The 14,160-nt window shown below is 41.0% G+C and overlaps 1 protein-coding gene across 7 annotated transcripts in view; it reads left to right on the top strand.

The window, feature by feature from the left end:
• Positions 1-14,160, top strand: part of obscna (obscurin, cytoskeletal calmodulin and titin-interacting RhoGEF a) — a 64,786-nt gene continuing 50,626 nt past the window's right edge. For 4 of the 7 annotated variants that reach the window (XM_070554169.1, XM_070554167.1, XM_070554168.1 and 1 more), the window contains exons 1-21: positions 687-867; positions 948-1,040; positions 1,113-1,379; positions 1,696-1,857; positions 2,467-2,571; positions 2,706-2,972; positions 3,505-3,774; positions 4,070-4,336; positions 4,417-4,680; positions 4,775-5,041; positions 5,154-5,423; positions 6,012-6,278; positions 7,490-7,756; positions 9,400-9,672; positions 9,757-10,020; positions 10,119-10,385; positions 10,510-10,776; positions 10,854-11,123; positions 11,558-11,824; positions 11,902-12,177; positions 12,283-12,549. In XM_070554169.1, coding sequence (XP_070410270.1) covers positions 1,001-1,040; positions 1,113-1,379; positions 1,696-1,857; positions 2,467-2,571; positions 2,706-2,972; positions 3,505-3,774; positions 4,070-4,336; positions 4,417-4,680; positions 4,775-5,041; positions 5,154-5,423; positions 6,012-6,278; positions 7,490-7,756; positions 9,400-9,672; positions 9,757-10,020; positions 10,119-10,385; positions 10,510-10,776; positions 10,854-11,123; positions 11,558-11,824; positions 11,902-12,177; positions 12,283-12,549 — 4,864 coding nt within the window. In that variant the 5' untranslated portion in view covers positions 687-867; positions 948-1,000. Of the gene's footprint in view, positions 233-565; positions 660-686; positions 868-947; positions 1,041-1,112; positions 1,380-1,695; positions 1,858-2,466; positions 2,572-2,705; positions 2,973-3,504; positions 3,775-4,069; positions 4,337-4,416; positions 4,681-4,774; positions 5,042-5,153; positions 5,424-6,011; positions 6,279-7,489; positions 7,757-9,399; positions 9,673-9,756; positions 10,021-10,118; positions 10,386-10,509; positions 10,777-10,853; positions 11,124-11,557; positions 11,825-11,901; positions 12,178-12,282; positions 12,550-14,160 lie in introns of those variants that run through there. The other 3 variants (XM_054752345.2, XM_054752343.2, XM_054752349.2) reach the window with 3 other exon arrangements.

Below are 14,160 nucleotides of genomic sequence, written 5' to 3'. Positions count from 1 at the left end.
AGTTAGTATGTGGGGAGAGATACGTCAGCTGTTCAGCACTGTATTCCTTCTCCACAAGAAAAAAACAAAAAACAACTATAGGCTGTCATCTTTGAAGACTGGGATGTAGCAAGCAAACCAGGACCAAGACAAAACTCTGATCTGTGTCTATGGTGAAATTTTTATCTCTTTTTCTAACGGGAAAATTATGCAAGGATGTATTTGATCATTAAAACCTCTGATTTTTAGGTAGGTGAGTGTCTGCATGCTTTTGTACATTCTTTTAAAGATCCTTGAATATGATGCTAGTGGTATCTTTTTAAAGAACTACATCATTATGTTCCTTAACAAGATTAAATGTAGTTTCTTCACTTAATGCATTTGCTGAGTTGAATGATTGTTATATGTATTTAACCCAATGAGCTTTTACAGATATTTCGGATGGGCGTTTGTTAACATAAGGTCATTGATGTAATTTTAGCTGGAAGAAATTTTGTTAGCACCTGGAATAAGTACCAGTAGTGAAAAGAGACGACCTGTAAGGGTTTTTCGCTCTTCTGATTTGGCAACCTGCTTTTTTTTCCAGCGCTTCCCTTGTTTCTGTGTTTGCCGCACACAGGCTGATGGAGGTGGCCTCACAGCTGAGTCTATATTGGTGGTGCTGAGCTCAGCCGAGCGAGGTGACAAAGATTACTTTGCTCTTCATTGCAACGCAGAGCTGGCACACTGTCACAGGGATCAGCTGAAAGAGAGTGTGTCCACTGTGATAGACTGATCTTAGCTCTCTGGAGGGGATTTTTATAATAATTAAAAGTAATTGTGTCCAAAACAAATGCAAGCCACAGTGGGGTTTGCATGAGTTGTGATAATAAGCTGAATAAATTGGTGGTAAGAGTGAAAATCCCTTTTAATCTTTGTCATTTTATTAGCAGCCACCAACTGATATGGCAAATTTTCTTCCTTTGTAGCTGCAGCCCATTCCTTGAAGAAGAAATTAAATATAGACCTACATACAGGAGTCATGGGGGACAATAAAAGTGGAGGCATAGTAGCAGCTGCGAGTACGTTTTAAACTCAAGAACAACTTTCTGTGGACTTTTACATACAATCTAACATTGTTTGTTTGTTGCCAGTGAACCGTCTGCAGGTGGTGAAGGGTTTGGAGGATGTGGAGGTATCTGAGTGTGAGTGCTGCTCCTTTGAGGTTAAACTCAACCTGGCTTACATTGAAGGAGTGTGGACCAGGGATGGGATTCAGGTTAAATCTAAGCCATCCTGTCGCATCAGCACACATGGGAAGAAACACTCCCTCGCACTGACACGGGTGGCGTTGGCAGATGGGGGTGTGTACACTTTTCAAGCCAATGGGATCCAGACCTCAGGCCGACTCAGTGTCAAAGGTAAGGTGGTACTTGGGCAGGAAACTGCCCATGATGGTCAAATAAAAGTCAGTGTCAATCTACTTGTTTCAAAATGAGAAGGAAAGTAAGCGATTAACTATCTGAAGTAAGAGATTAGCTATCTGGATGAGAGAGAAAAAAATGCAAAAAAAAAAAAACTTTAAATACATCCTTGAAATTGTCATCGAGCAAAAAAAAAATCTAAATAATTCAAGTATGAACTAAAACCTGAGTAGATAATTTTCTACATTAATTACAAAGCACTGTTTGGAAGAAATTATTAAGATAGATGTCAAAATGTGGACTTTTTTTGCAGCTAGGTACATCTGCATCACAAAGGAGCTGGAGGACATTGATACAATAGAGCGTCAGCAGGTTAGTTTTGTCTGTGAAGTAAACGAAATAGATGTGGATGGTCGGTGGTACCGCAATGAGTGCCGAATCCGACCTGGGGACAACATCAAGATCAGGCACCATGGTGAGAAAATTATTTTACTTAAACTATATCTTGACACAAGTTGGCTAATGGACATTGGTATAACAACAATACATTTCCGGATAGACATTGGGATAATAGTGGTAAATTTCCAGGGAGACATTGGTATAACAATGGCAAATTTTCGTACAGACATTGGTATAACAATGGTAAATTTACAGATAGATATTGGTACAACAACAGCAAATTTATGGATAGACATTGGTACAACAATGGTAAATTCCCAAATTAGCATTGTTATAATGGTGGTTCATTTCCGGATAGATGATGGTATAGCAATGGTAAATTTCCAGATAGACATTGGTACAACAACAGCAAATTTATGGATGGACATTAGTAAAACGAAGGTTAATTTCCAGATAGACAATTGTATAACAATGGTAAATTTCTGTATAGACATTGGTATAACAATGGTAAATTTCTGTATAGACATTGGTATAACAATGGTAAATTTCTGGATACACATTGGTAAAAGAATGGTAAATTTCCGGATAGACATTGATATAACAATGGTACATTTCCAGATAGACATTGGTATAACAATGGTACATTTCCGGGTAGACATTGGCATAACATATGGACACATTTCAGGTAAAACTCACACCTTGTTCTTCAAGTCAGTCAGACCAGAGCACGCAGGAGACATCAGGTTCACAGCAGAGCGTGTGTCTTCTTATGCCACCCTCTCAGTAAAAGGTGAGCCACACAGCTGACGTGATTTACGTAGGACAAATTCCTCCATCGAAGCCAAATACATTAAACTGAATATTAGACAAGTGTGAATTAAAATGAGCCCATTGAAGCCTTACATTTGTTCTGTTCTGCTTTAGAGCTCCCTGTCCAAATAATTCGTCCTCTGAGGGTCAAGATAGCCATGTATCGTCACAAAGGTCTGTTAGAGTGCCAGGTGTCCAGGCCTAATGCTCAGGTCAGGTGGTACAAGAACAGGAAAGAGCTCCAGCCTAGTAAGAAGTATCAGCTGATTAGCCAAGATGTCTACAGGCAGCTGACCATTGAAGATGTCTGCTCCTCAGATGAGGACACTTACACATGTGATGCAGGGGATGACAAAACATCATGTCAACTACTGGTGGAAGGTGAGATACTTACCACTTGTTTTAATGTAACACAACACAGAGCTGTGTGCTGCTCCTCTGCCCTACTGGTTCAAAAGTGGAATTACAATTGTCATAAACAACCCTGCAGTCTGCTGTACCTAGCGCTAACAACAAGTTAACATTAACATGAGCCAAGTGATTCTAAAATAAACCACAAATAAAAAGATTCACACTGTTGGACAAGTCCTGCAAGAAAGCTCCTTCTTGTGCTTTTTCTTTGACAATAGGTGAACTGAAAATGCTAACTGTTAGCATAAAAGCTAACACCTGTAAAGCAGTTAAAGAGATTCCCCTAAAACACCTACCTGCTCCCAAAAAATATGTGTTTTTGGTCAGTAGATAGCTGTAGGTTGATGTTAAATAAGAAACTAGTCAAGATTCTAATTCAACAAGCACTGAGATCCATATCTAGCTTAAAAAAACTATCTTTTATTACTTTAAATCTATCTTAGTTTACAATCCATTCATAAAGCCACAGTGTGAAGAGTATGTCATGTTGTTGTGCATGCAGAGCAGGCTATCTGTATAGTGCGGGGCATCAAATCAGTGAATGTGATGGAACCAGCACCTGCACTGTTCGAGGTGGAGACCAACCTCAAGTCAGGGAGGCCCCCAAAATGGACCTTGAACAATGAGATTCTGGAACACGGTGCAGCAGTGAACATTGGCAGGGAGGGCAGCCTCCACAGTCTCTGGTTCCCGACCACAGACAGCTCCATGTCAGGGCCGGTGGTCTTTGTGGCTGGCAAGAGTCGATCCACTGCTCAGCTGATGGTGAAAGGTGAGTTTTCAAAGCTTTCTTTGTTTTTTGACTGAAGATAGAATTTCACTAAGCTTTTGAGGGGTTCAGTTGCCTTTCCGGTAAAACTTTATGATTTATGAACAGAACAAAATATAGATTATATTAGGCAAGGCAGCTTTTTTTGTATAGCACATTTCAGACACAGAAGTAATTCAATGTGCTTTCCATGAGTCAATGGGTTTCTCTAGGTCCTTTCTGGACATGAGACCTCTGAGTCTTGCTATATGATGAAAATCCACTGATATACGTGAATAATGCTTTGTTCCCCCATTAGAGCGACCGCTGGAGGTTGTTCAACACTTGGATGATGTGGAAGCAAAAGAAAACAGTTCTGCATCTCTGAGCTGTGAGTTTGCCCCCTCTCCAAGGGTGGTTCGGTGGTTTAAAGGTCGAACAGCTCTGAAGACCTCCAACAAGTACAGGATGAAAAGAGAAGGGAAGCGAGCCGAGCTGGTTATTCATGGCCTGACAGGGATGGATGCAGGGCAGTACCGTTGTTTGGCTGGAGGCGCGCAGAGTACAGCACAGGTTAAGGTAGAAGGTACGTTAAAGGTTGTTTCATATGACCGTACTGCATTGCTATAGGGGTTTTTAGGGGGTTAACTTGTGTTTGTGTTGTAGTGAAAACCCTAAAGTTGGTCAAACACCTTGAACCAGTTGAGATTGAGGAGGATGGCATTGCAATGTTTTCATGTGAGCTCAATTACGTCGTTGCCCATGTGGAATGGCTCCTTAACAATGTCCACCTCAGTTCTAATGCCAGCAACCAGATCCGACACATGGGCACGATGCACAGCCTTATGATGAAAAATCTTAGACCACAGGAGAGCAGGATCACCTTCAAAGCAGGCCTCCTCTTAGACACAACTACCCTAAAGGTCAAAGGTATGTTAGAGAACCATCTCCTTTCCTATATTTAAATTTGATGTACATCCATTTGTAAAACACTCCTATTCATGAGGATTTATATTGGCTCCAGAGCGTCCAGCAGTGTTCCTCAGGTCTTTGGAAGATGTAGTGGGGGAGGAGGAAGGAGAGATTTCCTTGCAGTGTGAAATTTCCAAAGATTCAGTGACACCAGTTTGGAAGAAGGATGGTAAGGTTCTGATACCTGATGATAAATATGAGTTTGTGCAGTTTGGGAAATCCGTGGTGCTGATCATCCACTCACTGAGCAAGGAGGATGCTGGACAATACACCTGTGAACTTGGCACTAGCCAGTCCAAGGCTAAAGTTACAGTGCACGGTGAGTGGCTGGGAAAAAGCAGACACCTTTTAGTATTTTTGATTTAAAATTTATACATTCTAATACCAAATTTACTGAAGTATTTCTATTTTAACACTATCACTCTTTACAGACCTACACATTACTATTGTTCAGCGTATAAAGACAGTTTCTGTCCATGAGGGTGAAAGCTGCACATTTGAATGTCATCTATCTCATGATCTTGCTGAGGAGCCAATCTGGACAGTTAATGGCCATGTGATGGTTACCAATAGTCGCATTCAGCTCATCAACAACAGCCGCACATACAAGATGACCATCAGGGATGCTGTGATCACTGATGCTGGAGATGTGCTCTTTTCAATTAAAGATCTGAGCTGTAGGACCATGCTCTTTGTCAAAGGTGAGCATTTGTGTCTCAATGATGGGTGGTCTTTAAAAAGCAGCTGAAAACTTACCAGTTCAAGCTGGCTTTTGCGTGACCTTCATCACCACCCTTTTCTTTCTTTCTTTCTTTCTTTCTTTCTTTCTTTCTTTCTTTCTTTCTTTCTTTCTTTCTTTCTTTCTTTCTTTCTTTCTTTCTTTCTTTCTTTCACTGAAAAGCGATTTAATTTTTTTTCTATTTCTGATTATAATCACTCTTGTCACTCTTGAGTTATTCATGTAGGCTGAACATTACAATAGTCTCCCACACCAATCTCCTGCATTAGCTTCTGATACAAGGATAGATATTAAGGAAGGTTGTTTTTGGTTTAGCGTTCATTAAACAGCAGATAACATCTCGGCTAGTAGACTCTAACCTTTAGCATTAGCCACTTCACAACACGACAGAGCTCCTTCAGACTTGTGATATTAACCAATGTTGCAGAACAGATTCAGTGGTAGATTGGTGTTGCTATTAGCCAATCCAAGGGGAGATGTTCAAATATCAGGAAATAAGTCTCTAAATCCTGCTGTCTGAAGATCGATTCTTCTGACTTTTCTTCTTTAGAGAAGCCAGTACATATCTTCAGGGACTTGCTGAATGTCAAGGCTGTGCCTGGAGAGGATGCAGAGCTGAGCTGTGAAATCACCAAACCAGAAGTCATCATCCACTGGCTGAAAAATGGGCATCTCATCAGGCAGAGCCCTAAATACATAATGAGCATAGATAAAAATCTGGCACGACTGGTGATCAAGAACGCCACCATCAAAGATTCTGGAGAGTACTGCTGTCAGGCTGAAGGTGTTGCATCCCGTGCCAAGCTGGAGATCAGAGGTAGTTGATGTTTTATGTACTTAAAATAAAAAAGCAAGAACCATGAACAGTTTATAACTGACAAACGTCTGAGATTCACAAATAAAAAGGGCAAAATTTGCTTTTTTTTCTCTGTGCTTTTTGAAATTTGCTACAAGATTAATATCCGTGACCGATTCCTCCATTTTGAATGTGTGGAGCAGCTTCAAATTTGATGCAGTGCTCTCCTGACAAATCGAAGAAAAACATATATTTTTTTTACCACAGGTCTTTGTGTTTCACGTGTCTCGTTAATGATTTTGATTATCAAAAATGTATGTAACTTTTATTAAAGCTTAGATTTAACTAACTTTGATTTTGAGATGCGTGAAGTTTGGACAATGGTAGGAACGAGTACGGTTTAGAATCATTAGCACCAATCAGTTTTATCAGCCTTTAAAATCTGAGTGGCTGAGAAAACTCGGTTTGTGAACAGAAGGGGACTAAGACCTCACCCCTGTGGAATGCCAAAGACCATAAGATATGTACTGTAATTTCATTTAAAACACAATAGATCTTCGTTCTTTTTTATATATAAACAAAAATCATTTGTGGGGTTGTGCTTTAAAAGTGTTTAAGAAGGGTAGTTCTGATAGTCATAAGCATCCATCCATCCATCCATCCATCCATCCACTTTCTGAACCCGCTTGTCCACGTAGGATCGCAGGAGGGGGCTGGCGCTGCTATCTCCAGCGGTCGATGGCAGGGTACACCCAGGACTGAGCCAGTCCATCGCAGAGTCATGAGCATAATCCTTCATAATAGACATTAATAATAAGATTATGTAGGATAATGAAGTGCACAAATTCTAGTTATTTCTGTTCCTGCTATTGCTAATCACTGAAAGCTACAACAGGAACTTTGAATTGTTTGCTGGCAGTGCAAGAAGGGTGACGATCTGTTAACAGGGAGCACTGCATTCATGAAATTAGAGCATAAAATTCAGCAAGCAAAATAAAGAAAAGAAACCAAGTCTAAAATGCCCTCAAAGTAAACATAAATAAAAGTTTAGCTCTAGAATAATGTTTATGTTCAGTCCAGCAGACATTTTCAAATATAAAATATTACCTGGCTCCAACAGGGATGCCCTACTTGAAACGCTAACCCTGCAACCCGGACCCGGATAAGCAGAGGAAAACAAACGAACGGACAAAACGATCAACTTGTCCACTAAACTTTGCTCCTCCTTTCAGAACTGCAGCACACATTTGTGAGGGAGCTGAGAGACACTCAGGCAGAGGAAAAAGGTAAGGTGATCCTGGAGTGTGAGACCAGGTGGCAAGCCAAGCGTGTGACCTGGCTGAAGGGCATGTTGGAGCTCAGGTCTGGAAAGAAGTATGTCATCAAGCAGAAGGGAGTGGTTCTGTCCCTAACCATAACCTGCCTAGAGAAATCAGACACAGATATTTACACATGCGATGTTGGAACCATGCAAAGCCGGGCACACCTGACTGTGCAAGGTGAGATTATCAAGGAGTGGGTCCTCCGTTAGGTGTTCAATCACTGATGATCATTGGGTTGCTTGTTGTGTGAATAAAGGAATACAAATTTAACAGCAAAGATAATGTATGATAACTATGGAAGTTAGTCTTTACTGAAATCCGTTATATTGATGTAGTCCAACTATTGATTTCCAATACTAATAAAGTCCGATACCACAACATGCAGCCCCCCCCGCCCCCCCCAGAATTCTGCTAAAAGATATAATCGAGATGCAAGTTTTGACATCGTCCAGCCCTACCTCACACCTGTCTCCATTTGACATTTTGAGTGAGAAGACCAGTTCAAGAGTTTGATGTATAAAATGTGCATGGTATGTAAAAGTTGTTTTAATTGAAAGAGTAAAAACTGAAACAGCCATATTATATTTTATTGCCAATACTGGCCAATAATATCAGCCATCCCTAATATTAATCATAATTATAAATGCATTACTTGGTTATTTTTTTTTTAACACAAAAGAGTAGTTTTACATTTTTTGCTGACATTTTGATCACTCCTGCGGTCTTCTTCAGAGCTCGCCGCTGTTGGTGGCGTCACTTCCTTCTACATCTATCAGCGGGCAGCAGAGGACGGCGTCGCCCTCTGCTGCCCGCTCTCTCCTCGCTGATGACACAGTCCCCTGCGTGATCCATTGTGTAGACCACATCGTCTCTGTTCATGGTTTTGTGTCCACGTCTCGTTGTTTCTATGGCTTCCTTAAGCCATCGTTTGTATTTTTGTTGTTAGGTGTTTATGATCCTTGTTCGGTCCCAGTCCATGATATGATTCTCCCGTGTGCAGTGGTCTGTTACGGTTAGTTTTTTATAGTACTTTCTGCTTCTTGTTTAGCTGCTCTTGTGTGTCTTCGACTTGTTTCTTTCTCACACTCTTTTCTATGTTCGTGTGTCGAGTTGCCGCCTGGTGAACGTTTGATTGCAGAGTTTGCATGTGTAACAGGAGAAAGAGATTCTCCGGAGCTTCCATGATGCGTAGACTAAACAATGGCGTCGGAGTGGTTAATAAATATGTGATAACTTGTTAAATTACATCCAACAAACAGCCACATTTATTTTATAAACCTAGACATCACACTTGTCTGAATCACTTAGAAAACTCTTAAACATACAAGGTCATGCTTCATCAGAATTCACTCATTGTCTCATTTGACATCACTAAATCACCATTCACAATCATTTGCCTTTCATCATCATTAATATAGTAATAAATAGAGTTTTTATAAATTATATTTTTGTGTCCATGTCAAATTATTATGAAGGGTTGTTTCCCTGGATTAATCAAATTGAATATATTTAATTAAATTTTGATCATCCACAATTTTATGGAAATTACATTTTATTGAATACCTTTTATATTATATTGACAATTTAATTGAAGTAACCACCTACAAGACTGCAGTAGTAATAAAAATGTCAGCAAAATAAGGCATAACAACTATTTTCCGTGTTAAAAAAAGAACCAAGTAACACAGTTAGAAGAAACACACAGAATGAATGCACTAAAGACATAATTATACCTTTTTATTATCTTATTTTGAAGAAAATATCCATAAACTTTTGTTTAGTAAACCACCAAAACAACTACTGGCTTTTCCATGTTTCAGGTCAAAAAGTGCTGATCTTGGATGAATTAGAAGATGCAGAGTGTCTTGAGGGTGGGACCGTCACATTCGGCTGTCGGATTTCTCCGTGTGACTATGTGGGGGTCAAGTGGTATCTGGATGAGACTCTGCTTTACACCAATGAGCTGAATGAGATCCAGACAGCTCCAGGAGGCCTCCACACCCTCACATTCAGGCAGCTTGCTCGTAAAGACACTGGCACTATTTCTTTTGTGGCGGGGGACAAAAGATCCTATGCTTCACTGTTGGTTAGAGGTAAGATTTAGATCTTTTCTCTGAAGTTTTAATGCTTATCTTGTTGTTTAGAGTTGGTTTAGCACTCTGTCTTCATGCTACCAGAGATGCGTCCCACCATCATCAAAGCTCTGGAGGACTGTGAAGCCTTCGAGGGGGGTGGTCTGGTTTTGCTCTGTGAGACTTCCAAGCCATGCCACACAGTTTGGTACAAAGATGGCTGCTTGATGTGGCACTCATCCAGATACTTTATCACTCGTTCTGGTTGTGAAGCCCGTCTGATTTTTCGGGAGGTCAGCAGTTGTGATGCTGGAGTGTACGAGTGCAGTGCTGGATCTGTTACAACAACGGCTGTCGTTTCTGTCAAAGGTACAAACAGAAATGCATCATCAAGCTCACCGTAGACTAAAGCTGTGTGACAAACAGGATATGTGGAGACATTGTCCACATTTTTTGTCTTTTTTCAGCCATCCCAGCAGAGTTCACGCAGTTTCTGAGCCCTACGGAGGCCAAAGAAGGAGAGGCTGTTACATTAGCCTGTGAATACTCTCTGCCTGGGGTCCAGTTCCACTGGAGGAAAGGTCTTGAGAGCATCAGACCCACAGAGAAGTATGTGATGAAACAGAGAAAAACAATCATCTCTCTTACCATCAAAGCCCTCACACCTGGGGATTCAGGAGAGTATACATGCCAGTGTAGACAACATCACACTACAGCAAGCCTCAAAGTACACGGTGAGCTATTTACTACCGAACGTTTCATTAAAACCTTTTTTGAAAGTTCATATTTCTGAATTCTTGTGTTTTCAGCTTTGTTGAAGCTCTTATTTTTCATTTACAATGTTTTTCTTTTCCACAGCAATTCCCATCACATTTGTTCTACAGCTAAAGAATCTGCAGGCTGAGGAGGGCAGCAATGTCATCCTGCGCTGTGAGATTTCCAAACCTGGAATACCGGTGGAATGGCGGAAGGATCATGAGCTTCTGAAGAATGGAGTCAAGTACCAGATGAGGAAAAGACTTACGACTTTGGAGCTGCTGATATGGAAGCCCGTTCCTGAGGACTGCGGGGTTTACAGCTGCGTGTGTGCCGATCAGATCACATCCGCCACAGTCACCATCACTGGTAGGAGTTAACTCACCATTTTGCTGTTTTAATGGATTCATAAGTAAACCAGCTCTAACCTACCAGTGGTTCCTCAGCTCTGCCCGTCACCTTCAAGCAGAAGCTGAGGAACGTGTTGATCGAAGAAGGCAACACGGCAACATTACGCTGTGAGCTGTCCAAACCGGGTCACACTGTGGAGTGGAGGAGAAGGGGCGATGAGGTGATCAGGAATGGAGAGAAGTACCACCTGAGACAGAGAGATGGACTCGTTGAACTCAGGATTCTTGATGTGACTCCAGAGGACAGCGACGTCTACACATGCATCTGTGGGAACATAGAGACCACGGCCACGCTTACTGTCAACGGTAAAAGTGTTTCATTTCACTCTCTGTTCATCTAGCAAGAATATGGATAAATTAGACTCAAATAACAAAAACATTATTGTCAGGAAATGATGGGGACAAATATTTTAAACCTTCCACATTAACTGCATCTCTTTAAACTAGAAATGAACAATACTGTATATCGGCATCAATAATAAAGCAAATCATAAAATATTCGCCTTGCATAATTTCAGTCTACACAAAATTTGCTGATTTCAGAAGCGTAAATCGGTATCTGCAAATATCAGTTATCGGCCATAACGGTGATATCGGATATCGGCCCAAAATATTTATATCGGTTCATCCCTACTTTAAACCTCTCGTGTACAAAAATATCTAGACACACATTGCTGTTTTCAAGTTTCACTTTTATTGTTCAATTCATCGTCTCGCAATTTTTAAAATGAAATTTCCAGTTCTTCCAGTCACATTCAAGCAAAAGCTGAAGAACCTACAAGTTGAGGAGGGGCAGAACATCACGCTGCATTGTGAGATTTCTAAGCCTGGTGTCCCAGTGGAGTGGAGGCTTGGAGGAGAGCAGCTGGAGAACGGAGAGAAGTACCAGATCAGACAGCGAGAGTCTAACCTGGAGCTGATCATCAGAGATGCTGAGCCTGAGGACAGCGGCGTCTACATCTGTGTGTGCAGAGAGCAGAAAACAAAAGCCACGGTGAAAGTTATCGGTATGAGACATCTCCTAAAGACACGTTTCTTCTACATTTGTTGTTTTTCTTGTGTGAATGATTTTTGTTCTCTACAGCTGTTCCTGCAACATTTAAAGTGAACCTGAAGAACCAGGATGTTGAAGAGGGAAATAGTGTGACGTTAAAATGTGAGCTTTCAAAGAAAGGCATCCCTGTTCAGTGGCAGAAAGAGGGCTTGGTGCTGTCTGAAGAGGGATCCTGTGGAAAGTACCAGATGAAGTTAGAAGAAAAAAGAGCTCTGATGACTATTTTCAACGTGCAACCAGAGGATGCGGGGAGGTATAGCTGCGTGATGTGTGATGAGAAAACCACAGCGGAAGTCAGAGTAAAACGTAAGTAGACTGAAAGGAAAGAAGGACAAAAAAAATCAGCTTGTTTTTTTTAATTTTTGCAAAGAAAATTCAAACAAGTGCAATCCTCTGTGAAACCCATGCCAGTACTTCCTGTCACCTTTACACGGGAGCTCCAGCGCCTGGTGGTTAAAGAAGGGGAATGCGGCGTTTTCTGCTGTCAGCTCAGTAAACCTGAAGCTCCCGTGGAGTGGAGGAAAGAACGGATGATCCTGAAGTCTGGAGAGAAATATGAGATGAAACGGGAAGGGCGAGTGACTAAACTGATCATCAACCACGTAGACGAGAGTGATGCTGGCAAATACACCTGTAAGACTAAAGACAGCATGTCAGCGGCTGAGCTCGTTGTGAAAGGTGAGACCGACATGTCAGCAACTTTCCACAAACATTTTGATCTAACTGACAACAGTTGTAAGCACATTTCTATTTTCTGATGTGAAAAATGATATGCCATGTATTCAACAGAATCACCTGAGCGCAGACGTCTAAGAGGTCAGCTTTAAAATAAAAACAAGTCAGATCCAGTTTCTCAGCTTGAGCTCCATTACGTGTAATCACCAGACCTTAAAGGTGCAATAAGTAAGAATTATACAAAACAGTCTACGGTTAAGACCATAAAAAAGAGAATATGGTGCAAAAGTCCATTTATTTCAGTAATATAATTTAGACTGAGAGACCATCTAGGAACCCTTTGCAGGTGTTTTGAATTGATTAGCTGATTAGAGTGTGACACTTTGAGCCTAGAATATTGAACCTTTTATATTCTAATTGTCTGAGAGTTTGAATGTGGGGGTTTCATCAGCTGTAAGCCTCAGTCATCACATTTATAACAACTAAAGGCTTGAAATATCTGGCTTAGCATGGAATTAGTCTATCTCATGTTTTAGTTTCACATTTTAAGTTGAATTACTAAATAAATGAGCTTTTGCACCATGATCTATTTTTTTCCAGTTTCAGATGTAATGTCTCAATCATGTTGGAAGGAAGGTTACACTGAAACAGATTTCCTCCTCAGCCAGCTGGGAGTTTGCCCATTTTTCTCATGTTAATAAGGCCCAATCCAAATACTCGCACTTCCACACTTGCGCCCTTCAATTTCGCGAACCCGACCAGGAGTGAGAGTGCGTAGGGTGTCCCGATTCTCAAGTGCGGACGTTGATCACACCCCTTGTGCACCCTTGATCCACTCTTCACCCAAGTCTGCATCGACGCGGACTTAGGTGAAGAGTATTACCCACAATTCATTGCTGCAGGAAGAACAGCTTAAGTGCCCTCTATGAAAATATGTACTTTCTAATGAAATTAGTTCATTTTAGGACGATTAGTTGCTTTTAGACAGGGCAGCAATGAATGTAAATTTATTTCAAATGATTGTTTGGTTGTTTGTTTGAAAGTTGTTAATAAAGTTTTTTTTTTAAAAAGTATCACAGCGACCAGCATCCCGGCATGTGTTGTGGTCGATGACCCAATGCTCCCTGTCTCAGTTTGGTAATTATTTGCACACTTGTGTACTTCGCACTCGAAGCCTTACTGCACACTTTCTCCAAGTGCACTTTGCTGAAGACTGCAGGGCGCAGTGCGAGTATTGGGATTGGGCCTAAGACTGAAGAGGGACATAGGTTCTAGAGCCAATCATATTTGAGCCAGTGGGGTTGTCAAGGCTGCACCAGAAAACACTGCTGCACCAGCGTTAGTAACTTGAACATCGCCCACCAAACAGCAGCAGCGTTGTGGACAGAACGAGAAACGGGGTTTCTTGCACCCGTAGCACGCCACAGCATCCTTTTGATTTACTCTAATATTGAATAAAGAATGCTACAGGCTAACATATAATAATGCTAATGGTGACTTAGATTTAAAAAAAACAAACTGTCAGCTCTAAAAATATCTGAAACTACTTTGTTCACCTACCAACATTGCGATATTAAAATGAAATGTATTTATTATCATCTTGTATGATTTGTC

Source organism: Nothobranchius furzeri, chromosome 8 (genome assembly GCF_043380555.1).
Source record: "Nothobranchius furzeri strain GRZ-AD chromosome 8, NfurGRZ-RIMD1, whole genome shotgun sequence".
Lineage (NCBI taxonomy): Eukaryota > Metazoa > Chordata > Actinopteri > Cyprinodontiformes > Nothobranchiidae > Nothobranchius > Nothobranchius furzeri.
The sequence above is the reverse complement of the archived record's forward strand: the minus strand, read 5'-3'. Positions and strand labels throughout refer to the sequence as shown.